This window comes from Garra rufa, chromosome 3 (assembly GCF_049309525.1).
Source record: "Garra rufa chromosome 3, GarRuf1.0, whole genome shotgun sequence".
Taxonomy (NCBI): Eukaryota; Metazoa; Chordata; class Actinopteri; order Cypriniformes; family Cyprinidae; genus Garra; species Garra rufa.
In genome coordinates, this window is record NC_133363.1 from 33,173,378 (window position 1) to 33,200,451 (window position 27,074).

A 27,074-nucleotide genomic window follows, 5' to 3' on the forward strand; every position below is an offset into this window, starting at 1 on the left:
GAATTCATCTCTGTCTGTGATCAACCACCAGACAAGAGGGATAGAATAGGCCTCGGCCTTCAGGCACACGAGGCTAGTGTTCTCAACCGCTGCCTGTCATGAGACCAGCGCAGGGGGAGAAATGCTCCTCGGCCCTCAGGCACGCGAGGAGAGATAGTGGTCCTTTGTCTGCATTACAGCCAGTACAAGAGGGACACGAGAAGTGCCTGGTGATCTTGCCAGGGCACTGGAATTCATCTCTGTCTGTGATCAGCCACCAGACAAGAGGGATAGAGTAGGCCTCGGCCTTAGGCACGCGAGGCTAGGGTTCTCAACCGCTGCCTGTCATTAGACCAGTGCAGGGGGAGAAAAAGCTCCTCGGCCCTCGGGCGTACGAGGAGAGATGGTGGTCCTTTGTCTGCATTACAGCCAGTACAAGAGGGACACGAGAAGTGCCTGGTGACTTTGCCAGGGCACTGGAATTCATCTCTGTCTGTGATCCACCACCAGACAAGAGGGATAAGAGACCTCGGCCTTCAGGCACACGTGGATAGGGTTCTCGACCGCTGCCTGTCACACGACCAGTGCAGGGGGAGAAATGCTCCTCGGCCCTCGGGCACTCGAGGAGAAGTGGCGATCCATTGTCTGCGTTATAGCCAGTACAAGAGGGACGCAAGAAGTGCCTGGTGACCTTGCCAGGGCACTGGAATTCATCTCTGTCTGTGATCAGCCACCAGACAAGAGGGATAGAATAGGCCTCGGCCCTCAAGCACACGAGGCTAGGGTTCTCAACCGCTGCCTGTCAACAGACCAGCGCAGGGGGAGAAAAAAGGGTTCCTCGGCCCTTGGGCACGCGAGGAAAGATAGTGGTCCTTTGTCTGCATTACAGCCAGTACAAGAGGGACGCAAGAAGTGCCTGGTGACCTTGCCAGGGCACTGGAACTCATCTCTGTCTGTGATCCACCACCAGACAAGAGGGATAAGAGACCTCGGCCTTCAGGCACACGAGGCTAGGGTTCTCAACCGCTGCCTGTCACACGACCAGTGCAGAGGGAGAAAAAGCTCCTCGGCCCTCAGGCACACGAGGAGAAATGGTAGTCCATTGTCTGCGTACAGCCAGTACAAGAGGGACATAGGAAGTGCCTGGTGATCCTGCCAGGACACTGGAACTCATCTCTGTCTGTGATCAACCACCAGACACGAGGAATATAGGCCTCGGCCCTCGGGCACACGAGGCTGGAAGGAATGTAGAGGAGAGTCATACGCCTTTGTCTGGGGAAATTTGCCAGAACAAAAAGGGGTAAAAACTCTTTTCCTTACTCGAAGGAAAGCGCCTTTTTGACCTCTTGAGCCTAGCCTTGGTGCTAGGGCTGAAAGATGACTGAGCCCGGAGTGGCTCTGAGGTCTAGTTCGTAGAATCTGACGAACGTAAGAGGTGAGGACCAACCCGCCGCACTGCAGATGTCCTTGATTGGGACACCTGCCATCAGAGCTTTGGAGGCTGCGACGCCTCGAGTTGAGTGAGCCTTGACTCCCATCGGGGATGGGAGACCAGAGGACTCGTATGCAGTAGAGATGGCATCAACGATCCATTTACTGATAGTAGGCTTGGAAGCTGGGCACCCCCTCTTAGGGGGGCCGTAACAGACAAGCAATTGCTCTGATTTACGCCACAGGGCAGCTCTGTGGACATAAGTGTCTAGTGCTCTTACTGGACACATTAAGTTATACTTCCTCTGGTCGTGCTCCACGAATGGAGGAGGATAAAACGCTAGCAGCGTTATTGGCTGTGGTGTTACTGAGGGGACCTTGGGTGTGTACCCAGCTCTTGGGTAGAGGAATGCTTTGGCCAACCCTGGGGCAAAGTCAATATGGGAAGGGGCCACTGAAAGGGCCTGCAGGTCACCGACTCTCTTAAGAGATGTTAGCGCCAACAGCAGTGCTGTTTTTAGGGTAAGCATCCGATCGGAGGCCTCCTCCAGAGGCTCGAAGGGAGGCTTACACAGCGCTTCTAATACCACAGCCAGGTCCCATGTAGGGACTCTCGGTCTTGCACGAGGCCTCAGCCTGAGTGCACCGCGGAGGAAACGTGAGACCAGGGGGTTTCTGCCCACTGAAAGGCCGCCCTGAGGGGCGTGGTAAGCCGATATAGCCGCCACGTACACCTTCAGGGTGGAGTGAGCTAACCCAGCGGACAAACGAGTTTGCAGGAACTCCAGCACTGTACCGATTGGGCAGTGGACTGGGTTTGAGTGGCGTTCGTGACACCATGACGCAAACAGGTTCCACTTTAGGCCATAAAGTTTCCTCGTAGAGGGAGCTCTGGATTGAAGGATGGTCTCAGCAACCTCGGTTGAGAGACCAGCTTCTATGAGTTGTGCCCCCTCAGGGGCCACACCCATAACTTCCATTTCTCTGGGTGGGGGTGGCGTATTGCGCCCCCAGCCTGAGAAAGAAGGTCGCTCCTGACAGGAATCTCCCATGGAGAGCCGTCGAGGAGGGCGATTATATCCGAGAACCATACTCGGGCCGGCCAGTACGGGGCTACTAGCAGCAGCCGTACTCCGTACCGGCGCACTCTTTCCAGAACTCCCGGGAGCAGAGCGATCGGGGGAAAAGCGTACAGACGAAGCCTCGGCCACGTCTGTACCATGGCATCCAGTCCGAGAGGAGCTGGAGGAACTAGAGAGTACCAAAGGGGACATTGCGATGTCTCCTGAGTCGCAAAGAGGTCCACCTGGGCTTGACCAAAGACTCTCCATATCTGCTTCACCACCTGAGGGTGAAGCATCCATTCCCCGGGCCTCAGCCCCTGCCTCGACAGGACGTCTGCTCCCACATTGAGACGTCCAGGAATGTGAACTGCTCTCAATGAGAGAAGCTTCCCTTGTGACCACAGGATGATCTGGTACGCCAGCTTGTATAAGGGGCGTGAACGCAGACCTCCCTGGTGGTTTATATAGTAGACCACCGCCGTGTTGTCCGTGTGGACCAGCACGTGACGGTTTCTCAGGTCTGGAAGGAAATGCTTCAGAGCCAGGAACACTGCCAACATTTCTAGGCAATTTATGTGCCAGGAGTGATGCTGGTCGTTCCATAGGCCTTGGGCGGAGCGGCCACTCATGACCGCTCCCCACCCGGTGAGGGATGCATCTGTCGCTAGCGTGACGCGGCGGCAAGGAGCTCCCAGCGCTGGACCTAGTAATAGGAACCAGGGCTTTTTCCACATGACTAAGGCACGTAGGCAGCGCCGCGTGACCTTGATCTTGCGGAATGGGTTCCCCCTCGGGGAAAACCCTTTGGTTTTGAGCCACCACTGCAGTGGTCTCATGTGCAGCAATCCAAGAGGTATCACGTTGGATGCAGCTGCCATAAGACCTAACAGTACTTGGAACTGTTTGACAGTGAGTAGCAGGCCTAGCTTGACCGCATTTGCTGCAGTAAGGATCGACTCGATCCGAGCAGGTGACAAACGTGCCTGCATGGCGGTCGAATCCCAGATTATACCTAGATAAGTGGTTCTCTGTAATGGAGACAGCACACTTTTCTTGGCATTGAGTCTCAACCCCAGCTCTTTCATGTGAGCAAGAACAACATCTCGATGTTGAGCTGCTAACTGTTCCGAACTGGCTAGGATGAGCCAGTCGTCTATGTAGTTGAGTATGCGGATGCCCTGGAGTCGCAAAGGAGCCAGAGCAGCATCCACACACTTCGTGAAAGTTCGGGGAGAGAGCGCTAGGCCGAACGGAAGAACTCTGTATTGGTAAGCTTTGCCCCTGAAAGCGAACCTGAGAAACTTCCGGTGTTGAGGAAGGATGGAGACGTGAAAGTATGCGTCTTTCAGATCTATCGTGACAAACCAGTCCTCGGACCTGATTTGAGACACGACCTGTCTGACAGTCAACATTTTGAACTTCAGTTTTCTTACTGAGAGGTTTAGCTGTCTGAGATCTAAAATGGGCCGCAGGCCTCCATCCTTCTTGGGAACAATGAAGTACCGGCTGTAGAACCCGGATTCTCTGTGTTGAGGAGGGACCACCTCGATGGCCTCCTTCCTCAGGAGAGTATTCACTTCCTGTTCCAATACCAGAGCCTGCTCTACAGTACGCAGGACCCACATAGAAATATTTGGCAGTAGTTTCCACGCTGCCAGAAATTCTACTAAGGGAACCAACCTCTTGAGGCTGGTTTCTGGATTTATTTGGAGAGCTACCTCGGTGGCCTGTAACAGCGAACTGGCAGGATGCACCTGAAGTAAGCGCTCTGGAAACCCCCGTGGGGGTGGCGAACTCTCTGGTTCCGCTACGTTTCCGGGCGGAAAGACCGGAGAAAAATGTTCGCGGGAGACTGCCGCGCCCTGTAACACCGGCAGGGTTAGCTGACGAATCTCCTGAGGGCCCCGAAGAGAGGTGGTCACCGTACTCCTCAGAGGCGGTGAAGCACCTAAGTCTTCGAGAGGGGCTGCCCTCATTGGCCCTGTGGTACCGCCATCAGGGCCATTTAGCCGAGGACCTCTTAGACTAAAGCACGACCCTTAGATCGGGCTTAGTCTTTGAAGCCCCCAGTCAGGAGTGTTGCCAATCCCGCCCTCTAGGTCTCACCGGAGGGAAACGGGCTGCAATGCTCCTAATATGAGCCTCTTATGTGAGGAGCTGGTACACGGCTGGGGTTTTTATGCTCCCGTCCAGCAACCCCGACACGTGTGCAATTTGCCCATCAAGCCTGAAGTTATTTTAGGCGGCCTGGAAAGCAAAGACGGAACTTTTAAGGATGATGCCAGGCTGGGTGACAGATAGCTGACTAGCGTCTGTTCAACCCGCGGCATCATCTTTTCTTTCTAGTTTTTCCCCTGATCTAGACAGCTCAGTGTGCAGATCGGGGAAGAACAGAAAGTTCCGCTTTGGAAGTGCTAACTTAGCTACTGCATTAGTCAGCACGTCCAACAGCTCCTCATACCGAGGCGATCAGGGGGGGGGGCGGTTGAATACTTTTGACAACGTTCTCCACATCAACCTCCTCGGAGGAAGATAGGGGAAGTGTTGAAAACTCTTTCTGGATGGAAGTAACCGCATGCGGGCTTCCTTATCCAGTAGGAGATTTACCGATCCACCAGATAGGGAAGGAGATAGGGGATCACCCGTCTCACTACCTCTAGTAGATCTAGCTGCGATCCCCACGAGTGCAGCTGCCGCTCCGCCTCGACGGAAGCGGGGCCAGACCCGCAGGGAACGCTAACGAAAGCCCCCTCCTCAAAGAGGGCTTTCCGGGAACGGAGCAACCGCAGCGGCATTCGCTCGCACTGCGGGCAGCCAGCCCCCTCAAGGGCTGACCTAGCGTGCTCCGCTCCCAGCAGACCACACATAGATCGTGTGTATCCCCACCAACAATGGAACGTTGGCAGGGAGGGACACACTTTCTATGTGGCTGCTGAACCGCCTTTCTTCTTTCGTTCTTAAAAGAACGTTTTCCCCCAGGCATACTGCTCAAAATAGACATAGAGCGCTCTCGCTGAATGACAAAAGCTGACGCCGGCTTCAAACGCACGTGCTTTTATACTTCCTGGTCGATGACGTCACCGCGCCTGTGACGTCACTCCCGTTTCTCATTGGACGTTGGACTATGACTCAGAGTGCGGCCCGCCAATGGCGTTCCCCATAGCGTTTCAGGACGCAGTGTAGAGTTCCCGGAAGGGAACTCCCATCTTATTTTCTCCCTCAACTTCAAAAATAATTTGAAAATAATCCTACTTTGCTGCAGAAGTACCAACCCAGTATTTTTCGGAATACCCTAACTGTCGGAGTTCAGACAGAGCAAGACAAGACAAGCGTTCAAGGTTAAAAAGTATATAAATTGTAATTTAAAAAATTAAGATAAGGACCTTTCTTCCTCGGCTGGGATTGTTTACAACCGCATTTGGGATCGTTTGAAGCCGCACTTAAACTGCATTTTGGAAGTTCAAACTTGGGGCACCATAAAATTCCACTATATGGAAAAAAGTCCTGAAATGTTTTCCTCAAAACGACTAAAGAAAGAAAGACATGGACATCTTGGATGACAATTGGTGAGTACATTGTAAACTGTAAATTTTTGTTCTGGGAGTGAACTTCTCCTTTAAAAAGAAATCTAACTGAGGTATACTGTTGTATTTTCACTGTAAATTATAAGGCCATTTATACTTATAAGATATTACCATAGTTTTAAAGGTGTCATAGAATGGAAAACTGTATTTACCTTGGCATAGTTGAATAATAACAGTTCAGTACATGGACATGACATACCGTGAGTCTCAAACACCACCATTTCCTCCTTCTTATATAATTCTGGTGTTTGCAAAAGACCACTAAAAAATAGGTCAATTCTAACATAACACAGACTATTACGCAATAGCCCTGGGATCGTTAATAGTTACGCCTCCAACATCAGTAACGTCAGTACATCAGTAAAATAAGGGAGCTACTGAAGGGACATGGTTGGCTTAATGCTAGCGGTAGCCTGTACATAAGATTTCACTTACCACATAAACTGAGAGATGACTGCACTGATGATGGCGAATGATTTACAGATTCTGAGTGTCACTAAAGCATCAAAACTTGTGCGGTAAGTCCTTGTGTCGCTGCAGTATAACGTTACACAGAGTAAAATGTCGCAGATTCAAAACGGCAGATTCAACAAACCGCATATTAAAAGCGGCGAGCTCCGCAGTTAAATATATATGTGACCCTGGACCACAAAACCAGTCATAAGGTTAAATTTTACAAAACTGAGATGTATACATCATATGAAAGCTCAATAAATAAGCTTTCTATTGATATATGGTTTGTTAGGATAGGACAATATTTGGCCGAGATACAACTATTTGAAAATCTGAAATCTGAGGGTGCAAAAAATCAAAATACTGAGAAAATCACCTTTAAAGTTGTCCAAATTAAGTTCTTAACAATGCATATTACTAATCAAAAATTACATTTTGATATATTTACAGTAGGAATTTTACAAAAAATCTTCATGGAACATGATCTTTACTGAATTTCCTAATGATTTTTGGCGTAAAAGAAAAATCAATAATTTTGACCCATACAATGTATTTTTGGCTATTGCTACAAATATACCCCAGCGACTTAAGACTGGTTTTGTGGTCCAGGGTCACATATTTCCTCCGTGTGCAGCTATTGAGATGAGCAGCTCTGTGAAACAGCCAATCAGAGCAGAGCTCATTAATATTCACAAGCCTTCCAAATAAGGCAATAACAGAGCATTTCATTCTAGGGACAAATCCTAGGGTTGTAAATTGAATTTTTAAAACCGTTTCTGGAGATTTTTTGCCCTTTCCTATGCCATATACCTTCTATGTAGACATCAGAGAACAATTTAAAATATTGTTTCAATGCATTCTATGCCACCTTTAAATAAATTTACATTTAAATAAATAGATTTAAACAAAATTACATCTATTGTCATATTAAATGTAATGTATTTTGCCATATATTGTATGTTGACTGATTTGCATAATTTCACAGTGGAATTTTTACATTCTTTTTATAGTAATACTAAAACATTTCACAGTGATGACTTATTTAGTAAACAGCAGTTTTTACATCTGAAAGTTAGTTGAGGAGTGCCCATATTAAAAGGAATCCTCTTCTTGTTTTTCTTTTTCACCGATTTCCTTTCTCCAATTTTTCTTTTTGACTATTGAGAAACATTACGAGCAGATGTTCCACTCAAAGAACACAGCAAAGAAAATATCTCTGTTTTTTCCTGCACAACAAAAAAGGAAGTGTTTTTGTTTATTCAGTTTGTTAGAAGAGACAGATGAAAGTGCACATACAGCCTACTTGACGTTATGATTATATTAGCAGTATTCATGACAAATAACAAATGGTTGAAGTTTTTCCAAGCTCTGTGTGTGTGACTGAACACAGTTGGTGCAGGAAGCATTGATGCATTTCAGACATACCATAAGCTCAGATTGATTTTCATGCATGCAAATCATATCCACCTCATCAAAATAAGAAGAAAAAAATTATCCATGGTTGTGAATTTTTTTTATTTTGTTTTTCAGACCCTATTGGAGATTGTGAGGATCTCTCACTTCCTATTTGTTTGTTTGTCTTTTCCATGGTGCTGTGTTCAGGGTGCCCTGTATGAATTTCATTTCATGTCAATCTCCTGTCACTTCCTATCAGAAATCAGTCAAATGTCGGAGGCTCTCACACCACATTGTCTTGTTTATTTCCGATGCCCTTCCTCTCCGCACTTCTACAGGCGATGGCTTTGCCGGCGGCTTGATTTGGATTATAAGACGGAGACGCATGAGATATCTTTGCTCTAGGTGCATGGAAATTAGTGGTTGTGACATTGCTGGGGATGGGATCAGCAGACAGCTGTTTGCACCCCAATACAGTGTGTACACACGCACACACACACACATGCATCACATAAACACAATCAAGTTGTTTAACTGTACTGAAATACTGTGTTTGTGTGTGTATGTGTGTGTTTGAGTACTTGCGTTTCCAAAGAGATATTAACATAAGTGTTTGTCTTTTCCCAAACATTCGACCTGCAAAATAATCATCAGAATTTCCCAGCCAATGCCTTCAGCCAAAAAGAAATGCAGCACTTATTTGCGCAAATGCCCATAACTTTACAACGTGTACAGAGTGATGAATCAATGTTAACTGCTGCATGGCACGTTTTAGGCCAGAAAAAGCTGATATTTCCGATCAATTTTAGGATTAGTTTAACTTTTTTATTATTAACAAAGTGTATCTGTTATTTCAACTTGTACATTTATCACAGAACCTGCTGGAAAAAAAACAACACGTGTGATGTTCATTACATACACCACTGTTCAAACATTAGGAGTCAGTAAGATTGTATACAGTATATGTTTGATAAAAATAAATGTTGCTTGAGCAGCAAATCAGCATATTAGAATGATTTCTGAAGGATCATGTGACACTGAAGACTGGAGTAATGGCTGCTGAAAATTCAGCTGCACCGTCACAGGAATAAATTACATTTTGAAATATGTGAAAATATAAAACAGTTATTTTTAATGGCATTATTTCACAGTATTAATGTTTTTAATAAAATGCTGAACTAGTTAGCATAAAAGAATTCTTTCAAAAATGTTTCAAAAAATCTTTATGCCTTTAAATAATAGCATACACTACCAGTCAAAAGTTTTTGAACAGTAAGATTTTTAATGTTTTTTTTTAAAGAGGTCTCTTCTGCTCACCATGCCTGCATTTATTTGATTCAAAGTACAGCAAAAACTGTAACATTTTGAAATATTTTTACTATTTAAAATAATTGCTTTCTATTTGAATATATTTTAAAATGTAATTTATTCCTGTGATTTCAAAGCTGAATTTTTAGAATCATTACTCCAATCACAGGATCTTTCAGAAATAATTCTAATATTCTGGTTTGCTGCTTAACAAAACATTTATTATTATTAATAATATATTAAAAAACAGCTGATGTTTTCTTTGATTAATTTTTAGTTCAGAAGAACAGCATTTATCTGTAATAGAAATCTTTTGTAACATTATAAATATCTTTATCATCACTTTTGATCAATTTAATGCATCCTTGCTAAATAAAAGTATTAATTATCCATAATTTCTTCCCCACCCAGCTGTTTTAAATATTGATAATAATAAAAAATGTTTGTTGAACAGCAAATCAGCATATTAGAATGATTTCTGAAGGATCATGTGACGTGTAGATTTGATAATAGGAATAAATTACATTTTATAGTATATTCAAATAGAAAACAGTTATTTTAAATTGTAAAAATATTTTAAAAATCTACTGTTTTTGCTGTACTTTGGATTTATTCTTCTTCATTCATGCAGACTTGGTGAGCAGAAGAGACTTTTTTAAAAAACATTAAAAATCTTACTGGTCAAAAACTTTTGACGGGTAGTGTAATGTAATGTTTTAAAATGATGATAATTTTTGTATGTAGAGGCCATTCTAAACTGTTCATGAACTGACACTCCCCAGGTTGATTTAATTTTATTTTTACAAAAGATTAGATGTCAGCAGTACTCAGACCACCAACTATTGTTATGCTCAGAAATTTGTAAAAGGTCTGAATGCATAATGAGCGTGTGTACCAGGCAGTCCAACAGGAAATTTATGTTTAGTTAAGGTTTCAGCGAAGGTCAAATTAAATGAGGAAAAGCGTTGTGAAAAAATGTTATACCATAATCACAGGCGTTCATATGCGGACAGAATTACATTTCTCAGAGGAACCCAGAGTTAGAAGAAAACCAGCAGGTAACTTGCTCCATCAGTGTTTGTTTGAAACCGTTTTAAGGCTGGATTACACTATACGACTTTGCTCTGATTTTCCCCCTGGTTTTAAGTCTGGACGTGTGCTAGTTTTCAAAAACGAGCCAGAAAAATTGTGTAGTGTATGATGGGCTCTCTTTTTTTTAGCTTCAGACTATTATTCCATCCAGTTGGATGATTTCAAACATGTTTGATATTTTAAGGCTATTTTAGAACAAGTTGTCATGTGTCTCCTAGAAACAAGAAACACATTTCTGCATGAGTTTGTTTTGTACAGATTGACTTCAAAGTCTAGTAGTTTGCGACCCTCATTAAGTGCATTAAGTCAATGCCCAGTTTTTGTTCTTTAACAATTTAAAAATTTGGCAAATGTACGACGAGTATTGTTTGAAACTCTAAACAGATTTTAAAAGTTGTGTAGTGTATTCCAGCCCTTGCATGTACAAGTTACTATTCAAACTTACTACTTGATATTAATTGGATCGCAGCAGTGTCCATTGCTCATGGCCGACAACAAAGTTTGGAAGCCATTGTCTGAGGTTTGATCTTATCGTGAGAATCTAGCTCAGTCTTTTGTGGTTTACCCTTAAAAAGCCACAAGAGCTTTAGCAGAGCTGCGGCCGGTTGCTGTGAAGTACCTGCTAGATTTAATCAGCGTCTTCATCCGTCACATTACTTTTTCACAGTCTTGCTACACTTAGATCTGCTATCAGATAACTAAATAGGGGCTACGGCTTTTCTGTATTTTTGTGTTACCTGCAAAGAGCACGGGATCCTATCGACTAACGTTTCCCTTGTTCTCTCACACGGAAACTGTGAACCATTTTAAGCAGGCTCTTTTTCACAAGAGCGAGTCTCTCTCTCTCCTTCTCCCTCTCTGCACGCGTGTGATTAGTGGACTGTGAACAGACTGGAGCCCCAGCTAGCTGACCTTGGCCCACAGCCAGGCATCACATCCTGGGCAGCCGTGGCTTCAGGCCTCCCATCTGACAGCCCAACCCGCATGCACCACCTCTGCTGCGCACCCTGCTGTCCCACAGTGCCTTGCTCCCGTCCATCACGCCACTATCACCCATCCCCAATGCCTTAAAATGGGACCAGGGCACTCACCTGGGATGCGAAGGAGCATCTGAGAGATGTTTTCTTCAACGGAGCGCTGGTTTGCATGCTTAAGCAGCAACATGGCAGTTATTTAGACCAGACTAACCATTCGCCGCTGACAGCGAGAGCGTGAGCAACAAGCAGCGCGTTTTGAGATTGCGAGGCAGCATGATTGATGATCTAATGGTCTCACCGATCTCCTCATCATCTCAGCTTCCCATCCACTGTACTTTTCTGACATTCAGGCAGCTGCTGTTGGGCAGACTCAAAAGGCCAGGAAGAAAAATGTAGATGATAAAGAGGTTAAAGGATGGTTTCTTCAAAAATGAAAATTCTGTTCATTTACTCACCCTTGTGTCATTTCAAACCCTAAAGCATCTTTGAACTTCCACAAAAACCAGTAAGGATTGTTTTGAAATGCCAAGCAAACATAAAAGTCTGAATTACAACTGTATATAACATAAGATGAAGATATGGAAGTCTGTTTCTGCCACTGAATAAAAAATAAAAACTTTAATCATACAATTTTTTTCCCTTAAAGTTGCAAGTTTACATCTCGTAATTCAGATTTTTTTTTTCTCAGAAAGAGTCATAAAATCAGAATTATGAGATATAAACTTGAAATTGTGAGGAAAAAAGTCAGAATTTTGAGTTTTTCCTCACAATTTTGACTATTTCTCGTAATTAAGACTTTATCTCGCAATTCTGACTTTTTACTAAATTTACATATCGCAATTCTGAATTGTGATATAAATTCACAATTGTGAGATTTGAAGTCAAGATTGTGAAATATAGGTCAGAATTGCCAGTTTTATCTCACAATTGTGCACAATTTCTCGCAATTCCGACCTAATTTCTCACAATTCTGATTTTTTTGCAATTGCGAATTTACATCTAACAAATCATCTCAGAATTTACTTTTTTTTCCTCACATCTCGCAATTCTCACTTGTTTTTTTAGAATTGTGATATAAACTCACAATTGCGAGTTTTGAGGTCAGGATTGTAAGATATAAAGTCTCACAATTAAACTTCTCGGAAGTCTCTGAAAAAATTGCGAGAGAGAAAGTCGCAGTTGCAAGTCAGAATTGTGAAATATAAACTTGCAATTGTTAGAAAAAGTCGGAATTGCAAGTTTTATCTAACTATTCTGACTGTTTCTCGCAATTGAGACTTTTTTCCTCACATTCGCAATTGTGATTTAAAAATTCACAATTGCGAGTTACGTAATCAAAATTGTGAGATCTATAGTCACAATTGCGAGAGTTAATTTCAGAATTGTGATATACAACTTACAATTGCGTAAAAAGTCAGAATTGCGAGATATAAAGTTGCAATTGCAAGTCAAAGTCAGAATTGTGCGATATAAACCTGCAATTGTAAGGAAAAAAGTCAGAATTGCGAGTTTTATCCCACAATCCAGAATATTTCTCGCAATTGCTAATTTACATCTCGCAATTCATCTCGGAATTTCTTTTTTTTTTCTCACAATTGCAAATTAAAATCTTGAAATTCTGACTTTTTTTTCAGAATTATGATATAAACTCACAATTGCGAGTTTTGAGGTCAGAATTGTGAGATATAAAGTCGCAATTGTAAAAAATAAAGTCAGAATTGTGAGAAACAACTCACAGTTGTTTACTTGTGAGTTTATATCACAATTCTGTAAATTCTGTACAGGCTTCCGTATGAAGAAGACATGAATTAAACCGTTCCATTTATGTAGATTTTTTTTAATGATGTCTTTTTTTTAACTTTTTGAAGGTTGAACATTTTGGGTGAACAGACTTTAAGTGGATATACAGAAATTTCGCCGGTTTCATTAAGATGATCAAACTTTTTTCCAAGCATTAACACAAGTCTTATGGGTTTAGGATGACACAAATTTGTCCAATTGATAACAGCATTTTAGTTTTTTGGGTGACCTATGCCTATAATTGTATTTGTGCATACATTTGCTTTCATCTGTGCGCTACCCTCTGTCGGAGAGCTTACTAAATCATGCTTACCAAATTGCTAGGGAGGACAGTGCAGTTTGGGGGCTTGTTTTTCGCCTGCCACCCCCTCCCACTGTGTCTCTTCAGGGGAGAAGCTATTAGTCAGGCAGTTCATAGCGTTATTAACACAAACGGCAGGAACACGATAGGGAACCTCTCTGCATCGATTCTGCCCCGCACAACACTCCATTGCCTTTGAAATTACTCATTTGCCATCCGTTTGGAAAACAGACACAAAAAATAATCACTGATAGTAATAGTCCGTGATATATTTTTTGTTGAAGGAAGCGGAGAAGAAAAAGCCCACAGTAATGGACAGCCGGCAGCTGAAGGCCCCTCAGGAGAGAGTTAATATGGTTTGGGGGACACATTTGACTGTAGCGCCAGGCGGATTTTCACCGGCTCCAGGATTAACGCAGCCACAGAGTATCTTTTATTGGGGGGGACTCTGAGTTTTAAAGGCCCATACTGTGACCGATATTTAGACCTAAGCCCCCCAAAGCTGATAACGGTCATGAAAGGGCAGACCTCAGCTGCCGAGGAGAGAACCTGACTTATTTATTCTACTTTTTAAGTACGAGGAGGCTTTCGGCATAAAGACGTGATCTGTGTCGAGCTCTAGTAAACACGTCACTTCATCAGTTTTATGTCATTTCTGATGTGTCGCACCACCGAGATTTGTCGCACACAAATCCAAGAGTCTAGCACTTTTTTAACAATGCACCACATAGAAATGTTATCATGAATAAAGGGTGACTAAAAGAAGGATTGCCACACAAAAGCCAAAAGGTTGTCTAGTAATGGCATTTACAACCAAGCTAGAACGTTCTAGAAGATGTGTGCTAGATGTAACACTGATTTAAACAATAAGCAAAGCACAAAAACTTCACTCTTTGCTTAGAAAACAAAAAAGTAATCTCTGAATTATTGTTATATCACTATATGGAGAGCATGGAATTAAACAAACGCTTTTAATGTGACATGAATTTTGTTGATGAATGCAAATCGCTTCTTTTGTTGTTGTTTGTGCCCCATTAACTTTATTACAATTACACAATCGCAGCGCAAGCGCTATCTTCTCTTCAGGGCTTTGTTTGCCCTTTTAATGAAATTCATCAAAGACTTTGAAGAAAGTGTTTTTTAATGAGGAGAGTGGAGAAATATTGATCGTTTCGGGGGACAGTTGACCAGTCGCGCTCCCCTCTTTTCCCCCAGTAATTAGAAGAGTGTCATAGCACTCAATTAGCAGGTCCAGCTAATAATGTGTTTAATGCTGTGATCTCTTTCCCCCAGGGGTTTGGAGACAGCCCTCATTATCCTGATCACTTGAGTGACAGTCGATTAGTGTCCCATGAAGGATTGTCCCCAACACCTTTCATGAGCTCCAGCATAATGGGTGAGTATCCAAGGTGATTCTGACCCTGCCTCTCTTTCACACCCGTCTTTCTGTCATCAATCCATTTAGCAGTTTGTGGACCGATCAGGCATCTCTTTCTGAAGGCAGTCACCACAGGAAGTGCCAGAGATGGGTGAGGATGTTATTTAGTAAAATTAATGTTATTGTGAAAGATTATAAATAAAAAGTAACTTTATACGACACCATTCAGAAGTTTGGGTTTAGAAATATGGAATATTAAAGGGGACATCAGATGCAAAATTCTCTTTTACATGGTGTTTGCATTTGTGTCTTAGCACTGTGTGAACATAACCACCCCACAATGATAAAAAAACATTTACTTCTTTTTTTTTTTTAAATCCCCACAAAACCCTAAACAGTCTCAATTATCAAGCCATTTTGATTCATACTGCTCAAGCCCCACCTACAACCTTTGACATACGTTACAGTATTAGCATATTTCAACCCTCAGCCAGTTGTATGCTGTCCACCATTTTCTCAATGCTCAAGCAGCTTTAGTGACAGTGTATCGTAAGCTATGCAGGTGTTTTGTAGTTAAATGTAAAAGTAAACATAAGAGTCTTAATTTTCTCCTGACATCAGAGCCACTGAGGACGCAGTGGATTCTAGGGCTGCCCCCTAATAGTCGACTAACAAGTAGAGGCTTGGTCAACCAGAATTTTATTAGTCGCTTAGTCACAGAAAAAAATTCCACAGGACGTGACGGACAGATGGTTAACAGCTGACCTATGTGTTAATATAGTAATATAGTGGCCTAACATCCAAACACTCACATATCATCAACATTAAATATGGCTTATCATTTAAAATATGTAAGTAGTAGCAACTTTACATTGCCGCTCAATCTAATGTTAACCTAGTAAAATGTGTGGTATTCAAGTGTGTGCGCGGAGTGTGAAAGCTGAATAGTAGCGCTTACTGCATAACAGATGGAAGTGCCGGTGCGGTCACTTGCTCTTAAAATACTCTGTCATTTCTAGTCATAAAGATAAGAGTAATACATCTTTTGAATCTGCAAAGACTATACATTTATTTGTGTGCACTCACAATAACAACGAAGCATTGCGCTTTTGTAAAATAATTAAAGCAAACAGGATGTGCTTTCTGCCGTCTTGGTCTCTATTAACTTGAGCGCGAAAACTTCAAAACTCTGTGTATACTTGATGTACTCTGTGTACTCTATAGAGAGTGAATTTTTTACTTTCAAAAGAACCATTTCAAAAAGAAAACAAATATTCTCAGGGATGACAAGTCAATGTTGAAGAAAACAAAGAAAGCACTCGTTTATCAACAAATGATTAAAACATTAATGCAGTCTCCTTGCTGTTTTTCCCAGACACATTCATAATTATTATATCTGCCGGTGCGCTGTGGCAGGCTTTTCTTTGCATGCGCTTGAGAGCCTTTTAGGCTGTGTAGGCAATTAAAGGCCCATTATTATGATTTATATGGTTTATTAATAAACGTGCGGCTAATAGTCGACTAATGCTTAAAATGAACGACTACTAGTCGACAGAGGTGGAAAGTAACGAATTACATTTACTCGCGTTACTGTAATTGATTAGGTTTTTTGTGAACTTCTACTTTTTAAAGTAACTTTTAAATTTTGTAATTTTACTTTTACTTAAGTACGTTTTGATTTAAGTATTGTACTTAACTACATTTTAAATATCATCCGTTACTGAGTAAAAATAAATAAATAAAAAATAATACTAAAAAAATTAATTAAAAAAATGTGCGTGGAGGGAAGGAGGAGATCGCGCACCGGAAACTACTGATTGCTTGGTGAGCGGGAGAACAAACGCAGCGCGCTTACTCATGAAAGATGGAGACGGACAGTTGTGCAGACTTACATCTCTCGGCTTCATGCATGAAGCAAACCGTCGCGCTAATGTCAAGGTAATAACAAACTTGCGCGTACCTAATGTATAACACTCGTGTAAATCAGAGTCGTACATTCGGCACGCACAAGTCCGCTATTGATTCACAAACTATGCGCGCTCTCTGGGCTCTGATCCCTATCGTATTTTTGCGTCAAAACATTTGCCAGTTGTCCAAATTATTGTCCTGTGAGTGTTTTATAATGAATGCTTACCCATCAAAGAGGAGTGAGGCTCTGTATTTATGAGCATCAGGCGCACACTGACAGTTCACTGATCGTGTCTTTGTCGAACCTTCACATCGATGCGTTTCAACAGATTTAGGCCCTGATCACACCGAACGCGTCTTTTAGTTCTAAAAACGCGAGGCGCACAGCACTGCCTTGTTTGGTGACTTTTAATAAAAGAGCAGTGTGCTGCGGTTTTTTTATGTTGCTAAGCAACGACCAAAACTGCTGTCCTGTCAGTCAAATCAAAGGATTATAGTGCGAGCCCTCTAAAATCTTTGTTTTTTTCTGTTAAGTAAACTGTCATTTTAGCAGAAACCCTAAATAATACAGCTCCGGGTTACCCACGATAGACACCAAAGGTTTCTCCTCCTTTTCTGCAGTCTCCGGACTTTTTAAACAACGGTAAACTTTCGTCACCACAACAGAAGGCCCGCCTCTCCATTCATTCGATTGGACAATGGAAAAGAACGCGAATGACGTTGGGCGTTTTTCCGCTCAGAGTTGATTTTTTTTCAACTTCAGGCGCTCAGAGCGCTCCTGCAAAAACGCGAGGCGCCCGGTGCGCATAAGCGGCGCGCAGAACGCTCACTGCCAACAGAAAACCATTCAAAAGAGGCGCCTCCAACTGCTAAAACGCGTTCGGTGTGATCGCGGCCTTAGACTGTATTTGCTGTAGTTTGAATTCGTATGTTATTTTTTTAATGGAAACAGTAGATATTCAGTCAGTCAAGTTCAAAGGGATAGGTTTAGTGTTTTTTTTTTGGCATCTCCCTGTCCTGTTTGGTAAGGCAGGTTCACTTATTTAAGAAAAAGTACTCTGAAGTTGTAAAGAATGTCTGAAGTAAGGAATTCAGGAGGTTTAAATCTGTATATATAATTTTAAAAAGTTAGAATTTAGCAGAGGTTTTTTTTAAAGGTTATAAGGTATACTTAAAGTTTTAATTTAAAGTTTGTTTGAATTTTGAGTTTTTTTATAACATGCAGTAGAAGAATAATAAGGCAAAACAAATATTTTGGTTAATATGGTTTTATATGGTTATTTTTTTTATTGTATCTTATTTATTTGTTTTTATTGCACTTTAATTTGTAAAGTTGTTTCCTCAAATAAAAACAACCAGGTTGAGAATTATATCCCCTTGGTTTTTTTTGAATAACACTTGAATCCCCACCCAGCACTGCTGTTTAAAAAATAAAAATTACTCACTAAATTTTACTCAGAGTAAAATTTTAAATGAGTTACTTTTTACTTTTACTTGAGTAGATTTTTTTGACCAGTACTTTTACTTGTACTTAAGTAAAATTTCATTGAAGTAACAGTACTTTTACTTGAGTAGCACATTTTCCACCTCTGCTAGTCGACCAGAAAAATCTTTGGTCAAGGGCAGCCCTAGTGGATTTTTTGATATTTGATAGTGATGTGCCACCAAATGCATAAATGGAAGAGAGGGGCAGGGTAAGCAGTAGCTCATTATCATTTAAAGAGTCAGGCATCGAAACGGGTCGCTGTGAACAGAGCTGTTTTTGACGAGGTAAAAAGCGTGTTGTTTTACATGACCATTATATTTATATATATATATATTATATATATTTTTATATATGTCTTGAAGACCCTGAAGAAGCATACAAACTTGTGGAAAATGTTCGTCCGATGTCCTCTCTAAAGTGTCTTGTGTTTACAGAGGCTGTTTTTTAATTTAGTGTGTCCTTGATGAACAAAAGTTATTTTTCGAAAGAAAATAACCTCTCTGATCCCAAACTTTTGAATGGATGTATATTGAATGTTGTAAAATCTAAATGGACATTTCGAAATGATTTAGTTTTACTTACTATGAAAGATAATAATCCCTGTTCTTTTTGAGTCAGGCATGAAAGTCATAATGACTCACTCTGAAAGTGAGTCAGGTTTAGTAACTGCACAGACAAATTTACTGAAGACTTCATCAGAATGATTCACACAGATTTATGATTTATCTTTTTTTATCCATTCGTTAATTGGTCATTCGTTCATGACTAATAATATATAATAATGTAGTGTTAAAATGCATTATTTATTTTATTTATATCTACAGTATAATGCAATATTACAGTAATTTTTCTTTAGCATCCATCCCCAAACATCTTCCTGCTGTGTGACTGTCTTTGGAAGTTGACCCTCCCCCAGGGTGGAAGTCACACCATCAGTACAGTTTTCCATCACAAAAGACTGTCTGCTAGCTAGTAGAAAAGCCACTGGCTTCTTCCAGTGGCACACTGCATTTTTTGCAGGGGAGAGTGAGAAGGAAAGAGAAGGAAGAGGGAGAGAGAAAGAGAGAGAAGGAGGGGTTTCAGGGGTGGTAGTGAAACAAACAGATGGGCCAAAGATCATTTTACACACACAAACCCCCTCAGACACGGACTCACTCGAATCTCTCTCCTCTTTCCGAAGAGGTGTGTGAAACTACTGAACTTGCTCCACTTCCTCTTTTGCTCATTTTCCATCTGTATCAGTTTGTGAGTTTGTGCTTATTTGGCCCTCTGGTTTTCACTGCTTGTTTGCTGACTCCTCAGACACAAAGCATAATACACATTATTCAGCATCGAGATGACGTGCAGTGCAGATTCTCAAAATTGCACAAAGTTATTTCTGTCGTGTAATTTTGGAACATGTTGATGTTGTGGATAATTTTGTCATTGTGAAGTGAGCATTGTATTGCTGTATTTATGAGCTATTTTCCTTAAAGGAGAAGTTCACTTCCACAACAATATTTACAGATAATGTACTCACCCCTTTGTCATCTAAGATATTCATGTCTTTCTTTCTTCAGTCGTAAAGAAATTATGTATTTTGAGGAAAAAAACTGCAGGATTTTTCTCCATATAGTGGACTTCTGTGGTGCCCAGAGTTTGAAATTTCAAAATGCAGTTTAAATGCGCACTGTAAACAAAATCTGTAGAAATTACAGTATTACTGGCAGCTGGTTGCCAGTAACTTACTGTAGATTTTTAGTTTATGTTATTTACTGGCAACAGTTTGTTCAAAGTTAATTGAACATTAACATTAACAAGTCTTTATCTTTACAGAATAAAACTAAAATAACAGCCTCATGCAAAGCATTCTGGGAACCAAAATCTGAAGGAAAAAAACAGAAAAAGGTTGATGAAGGTTTCTGGTTCCCAGAATGCTTTGCAGTAGGTTGTTATTTTATAGTTTTATTCTGTAAAGACAAAGACTTGTTAATGTTTAATGTTCATTTAACTTTGAACAAACTGTTGCCAGTAAATAACATAAATTAAAAATCTACAGTAAGTTACTGGCAACCAGCTGCAGAACTACAGCAAATTTTTTACAGTGCGGCTTTAAACGATCCCAAATGCGGTTGTAAACAATCCCAGCCGAGGAAGAAGGGTCTTACCTAATGATTGATTATAATTGATTATTATTCTTTTATTAATGATTTTTTAATATTTTTTTATTACAAAATACATAATTTTTAACCTCAAACGCTCGTTTTGTCTTGCTCTGCCTGAATTATTTTTTTATGTGGCTTAAGAAAGTTAGGGTATGTCAAAAAACTCCCATCATCATCCTACATTGCTGCAGAAGTACCGACCCAGTGTTTGCACAGTTGATTTTGAAGTTGAGGGAGAAAATGAGATGGGAGTTTTTTGACATACCATAACTGTCTTGAACCGGAAAAAACAGAGTTCAGGCAGAGCAAGACAAGATGAGCATCTGAGGTTAAAAAGTATATTAATTGTAATTAAAAAAAAAAAAAACATTTCACTAAATAAGTCCCTTCTTCCTCAGCTGTGATTGTTTAGAGACGCATTTGGGATCGGTTGAAGCCGCATTTAAACTGCATTTTGGAAGAAAAACCCTGAAATATTTTCCTCAAAAAACAATTTCTTTATGACTAAGGAAAGAAAGACATGAACATCCTGGATGACAAGGTGGAGAGTACATAATCTGTATATTTTTGTTCTGGAAGTGAACTTCTCCTTTAAGGCTTTGTTCTAAAAGATAGCACCCTTTTTTCCATTTAAATTTTATTTATTAATAAGCAGGGTGTCGTTTGTTTATTAAGATGTTTGTTCTTACTATTTTATATGGTAGTCAAGATGATCAGGACTTTAAATTGTACATTTATTTGGATTTGGTTCAAAAGATGATAGATAATATGGTGATAAGATGGTAAAAATAGCATTTCCTCAGATATTTATCAGACAAAATGGCTTGATTGGAGTCACAATGGGCTGTTTATCCCTTGAACGTGATTGATGGATGTTGTTAGATCTGAGGTCTCTGTGTCTGCCGCTATTGTGATGTGCTCACACATGACAGCTTTATGGGCTGCTGAACCCCGGCTCTTTGTAGCATCACCCTGGAGACCGGTTGCCATGTAAGGTGGCAAGTTTACGGATGGGTGCTACTGCACCAAAACAAAACGTTATCTCTCTAGCAATTGATCTGCATTTGTGTGTGTGGTGGAGGTAGGAAGGATGTTTGGTTTTTCTCTGTCCTGTTGATGCAGCACTAATTATGCCTATAAGTAGCAAAATATGGAAATGATCTGGAACAATGATGTGTCAGGGAATTAGACAATCTGATTGCACGGCTAAATTGCCTGCACTATCTTGCTGGGATTGGACGAGGAGACCGAGTCTTATCAAATTGAATTTCAGCAGTAATATCTGGGATTTACATGGAATTACCCATTCCGGAGCAACCTCATTAAATCATCTCTGAAAGGTTATTACTCACCAATGAAAAAGGCAGAGCTCGAATGTGAATGTAATACAATTAAGCATTACCATCACACGAATGGCATTTCTGAGGAAACCCTGGCCTGCGAGTTACTCGTGGGTTTACGTGACCCATTTTTTAAAAACAGAGCCGTGGTAATCTAAGTGGATTATCTCGAGACAAATCCCGGTGGTCTGCGGTTTCTTGAAGGAAATAGAAATGGTTGGCTGGCACTTGTTTGTTTACCTTTTCAAACTGTTTGCGCCTGATAAAACCGTCGCGAATCTCGCTTTTCATTCAGACACGTACATAAATAATACGTTAAATGTAGCTTCATTTGAACTGTGTAATCTCAACACATGTATAACCTTGTTTGCCTATGACGTTAATATAAGAAAGGCCTCTGATTTGCTTTCATAAACCATTATCCCATTAAGCGGTTTAATTTGAATGCTTCATTTAGTAGTCTTAAATATGCCTGTGGGGGCTGCAAGCGTTGACCTGGTTCCATGCGCTCTCTAAGTGAAGTATGACATGTTGAGAGCAGCTTGGGGTTACCTGGGGTCAGCTATTGTGTATGATAATGAACTTGTTACAGTTTATAGTGCTAGGCAGATGGCTGGTAATGACTGTTTATTTGACATAACATTTTAATTAGAGTAACCGCTGCTTGTTCTGAATAATGGAGATCCATTTTAAAGGTCACACTCTCTTCTGCTGCGTTTGTAATGGATTTGAGCTTGTGTAGAACTACGTATCAGATGATAGGAGCAGAATGTGATCTGTTTCTACGCCTTACCTTGGAGGTTTGTCTCTGAATGGATAGATATTGCGCTTTGTTGCATCATCTTCCTATATGGTGCATTTAGACCCCATGGGTAGGTGTGAGTCAATGTGGCGGTGTGTATTTCTTCTGTATTCTTGAAGAAAGCCCACGAGAGTGTCGAGGTCAGAGGTCAGTCAGTCTGCACCGCACGTGCCGGCGCCCCGTTCCAATCCTCTTACCCAGCGTCCTCCTCGCCTTTCGGCTCGCACGTGGCACCCACACTGTGACAGCTAAAACCGTCCTGTGCTGTACACAATCCTTTGATGCGCCAGCCGATGACATCGAATAATACGTAATCGCAAATCTTTTCCCATGTGAATTAAGTTTTTTTCCATTTTCAGAAGCCTTATTTTTAGCACTGTTTAATCCTATATTTAATTTGAAATGGCATCGATGAGCCAGCCATAGTAGCTGGAGTGTGTTGCATAATGATGACTCTATGTTGAAGTTTTAAGCAATATTTAATAAGGCTTAATACAGCTTTAGATTAAGAAGAAATCTGCATGCACGTAGAGAATCCTGCTTCTTCAGCGCAGCCAGTATTTACTGGTCAAACAGATTACCATCACAAAAGACAAATTAGTTTAGTACTTTGTTGACATTCCAAACTCCATGGGTAACAGTTGGCACAGATAGAGCCGGTCTGGCTTTAGACTTGATGAAACGGTCTACAACAAAACACGGTACATGAGTTTTAAATTGAATGCTTATTGGAAAAAACGCTGCAATCAGATGTACATGTGTTTTGCTGTAAACTTCCTGAAATCTAAGGTGAAGCTTGTTGCTTTGCAGCTCAAGGGAAACTTGTGATTTGCGTTAGCTGGGAATAATGCACATACATGCTCTCAGGAAGCTGTGTTTCCTGGCAAAACACTCACCTCCGCTGGAGTTTGGTACTGGTCCGTCGGGTCACGCTCATTTCCAGTGAACCTTTTTCCCGAAATGCATTGTGTTAAATAGTCATCAGCGGGACCAAGCGAAATCAATGGTTGCAGAATTAGCTGGCATTATTCATACAGTTCTCCTTTTTGCATTCACTACCTTTTTGGTTAATGCAGTTGAAATTTCAGCAAGATAAGTTTTGGAGGGCCAAAACAGTAACATTTAAAGGGATAGTTCACCGAAAAATGAAAATTCTGTCATTAAATACTCACCCTCATGTTGTCCCAAACTCGCAAGACCTTCGTTTATCGTTTACAAATTAAGAAATTTTTTGTTGATATCTGAGAGCTCTCTAACCCTCCATACACTCTTAAGAATAAAGGGTCCAAAAGGGTGATGCCATAGAAGAACCATTTTTGGTTCCCCAAAGGACCTTTCAGTGAACAGTTCCTAAAAGTACCATTTTGAAGAACATTTAAAAAATCTAAAGAACCTTTTTTGACTAAAAAGAACCTTTTCTGCCTTTGAAAGGTTCGGTGAATGTTCAAGGTTCTTCATAGAACCATTGATGCCAATAAAGAACCTTTATTTTTAAGAGTGTAGACAGTGAGGGTCCTCTCGGATTTCATCAAAAATGTCTTAATTTGTGTTCAGAAGATGAACGAAGATCTTATGCGTTTGGATCGACATGAGGGTGAGTAATTAATGACAGAATTTTCATTTTTTGGTGACGTTAGATTACTTAACTACCAAAATTAAATATGTGGCTAAATGAAAACTTTAATTTTGGCTTCTGTGATTCTGTAAAAAATACATTTTGGTGCAATTTTGCATATACCAATACATGGTTTGAGTGCAGTTCTTTCATGTGTTCCTGTATATTGACAAAACAGGATGTATTTTTAATAATATTAAAATCCATGAACCATTATTTGCTTTTTATATGGTGGAGAAACACTCTTATTAGAGGGCATTTGATTGGAAAAAAACTGCAGTGCCACATAAATCTGTTTTCCTGTAAAAGCAAGACTATACATTTGAACTCTGCTAGATATGAATTCTCACAATTCAATACAAGCTCATATTCACTTCTGTCTCCCTCTAATCAGCAACTGATGGATAGAACCAAGTCCCTGTCCAACATTTTTTTAAATCTTTTTCAGTAATCCTTTTTCACATGGATGTATGTCACAATACAGATATTCTTTTTTTGCTACTAAGCTTACATTGTGACTTTAAATCTGGTAAGAAGAATCAGAATCAACACAAATAATGCGGAAAAAGTCATCAGTGACCTTTAGCGTTTAGTGACCCTTCATAAAGATCTCACTTTACGTCAACCAGTCAACCCCCCTCCTGCTGCTCTTAGCCTCCTGGTTTTATTTTCAAGATGAATGTATTGAATTTTTGACTTCACATACTCTCTGATGAGATGAAAGTTTGAGATGAGAGAGGAGAAGACGTCTGATGAAGTCACTGAAGTTACCATTTCATTGTGGAATTCTGGATTTCTGCTTTCAGTCACACTGATGGCTGAGCATCAAAGAGAGACAAAAGATATTACAAGGACATTTCCGGACTTCCTTGTATCTGAGAAATTCTCTCTTTTTACTGTTCTGTTCTTCCGCAAGCCACTCATGAAAGATTTCAGCTGGTTTAGATTAGTCCATTTGATTTAATTACCATAAGCAAGTCTGTATGTATGTGCGTTTGAGCATGTGACTGTGTGTTTGTCACTCGCCAGCATTTCAATCCATGTGTCTGTCTATATTTTTAACAATGCTGACTGGCTTGTGGATGCACTCACGTTCCTGTGGCCTGCCGCACATCCTCTCTGTTCTATTAAATATAATCTGCTTATTATTAGCAGCATCAACACACGCGCACACACACACACACACACACACACACACACAGCTCTGTTCGCTACTGAAGTGATTCAGTAAGACTTGAATTTCTTCTACCGGGTCCAGGCCTTCTGTACGCATCTATATTAAGCTGTGTTAGTCAGCGCTGATCTCAGAAGACACATCTAGTGATTGCACCCGTGTTATATCGCCTGCCAGATAAAATCTATTAGTTGGCCTAATGTAACCCAGGAGCTTGTGTTCCTCACCTGGGACATTAAAGGGTTCACCAACACTCCTCCAGTTCAAGTCTCCATCCCCGTCTCTTCCCCAGAGAGGATGATCATGGCGTGTCTGCCACCTCTCACCCTAGTGGCACCTAAACGCTCCTCTCCCAGGAGCGCTGTATGAAGACAGCAGTAGATATTGTTAGTGTTGCTGTTGTTCTGGCCCTCCCGAATGGTGTAGCCTTAGCGACAGAAAGCAAAGAAGAACGTGTGAAAGGATTCTCAGATTCTCAGCTTTACTAGTGATGGATGGATAAAAATAACTCCTAACCTTTAAAAGATTTACTTCCAGATTAAACATTTCTGATCACATTTTAGTGAAGAAATTAAGTTTTTTTTTTGAGGAAAACATTCCAGGATTTTTCTCCATATAGTGGACTTCAATCGGAATCAACTTGTTGAAGGTCCAAATTACAGTTTTAAACAGCTTCAAAGGGCTCTACACAATCCTTTATCTAAAGAAACCATGAAATGGTCATTTTCTAAAAAAAAAAAACTGATAGACTTTTTAATCAAAAACCTTTTACTAGATCTGTAATGCGTGTTTACAACTTCAAGCATTACGCAATCATATTTTGAAAGGTCGCACGTGGTTAGTTTCTTTGGTTAACAAAGGAAGGGTAAAATTAAACTACATTTTTTCCATTTTCTTCTCCAACTTTAAAATCATCCAACATTGTTGTTTTACCGTTTTTGTAAAGGGCGTTTGACCTTCTTTGCACGTTTGCCCTGTAAACACTGGGTCGGTTATTATATTTTTTAATTAAATGACCGATTCTGTAGACTCCATTAAACTGCATTGAAACTGCAATTGGGACCTTCAACCCATTGACCATCTTTGAAGTCCACTATATGGAGAGAAATCCTGAAATGTTTTCCTCAAAAAACACAATTTATTTTTGACTGAAGAAAGAAAAACATAAACATATTTATACATTATCATACTTTAAATTGCTTGGTTCTTGCTGTCCAATATTTTGCAAAAGTCAAGCAAATATTGTGTAAAATAAATGTTTTAATTTCAGTAATTAAATTTAGCTTTCACATATGTGTGTATGTTATTTGTATTACATTGTTATAGTTTATTAAATTATATTATATACAGTTTACACAGTAAGAATTTATTTAAGGGTCAGTAAGAATTTATTTTGTTTTTAATCAACAAGGCTGCATTTATTTGATTCATAATACAATAAAAACAGTCGTACTTTGAAATATTATTACAGTTTGAAATAACATTTTACTATTTGAATATATTTTAAAATGTAATTTATTTCTGTATGTCTATGCTGAATTTTCAGCATCATGTCTTCAGTCTTCAGCAGTTAATTGATTAAAAGGTTAGTTCATCTAAAAATGAAATTATGTCATTAATTACTCACCCTCATGTTGTTCCAAATCTGTAAGACCATTGTTCATCTTCAGAACAGAAATTAAGATATTTTTGATGAAATCCGTGAGCTTTCTGACCCTCTATAGACACCAACATTACTGAAATGTTCCCAGGCCCAGAAACACTTGATAATGAATGAATGAATGAATGAATGAATAAATTAATTTCGTAAAGTTACATTTGAACCTCTGATGTCTCATGGGTT

The 27,074-nt window shown here is 40.5% G+C and overlaps 1 protein-coding gene across 6 annotated transcripts in view; it reads left to right on the top strand.

The window, feature by feature from the left end:
- Positions 1-27,074, top strand: part of tcf12 (transcription factor 12) — a 180,471-nt gene that overhangs the window by 49,477 nt on the left and 103,920 nt on the right. For all 6 annotated transcript variants that reach the window (XM_073835961.1, XM_073835962.1, XM_073835964.1 and 3 more), the window contains exon 5: positions 14,678-14,780. In XM_073835961.1, the coding sequence (XP_073692062.1) occupies positions 14,678-14,780 (103 nt within the window). The remainder of the gene's footprint in view (positions 1-14,677; positions 14,781-27,074) is intronic.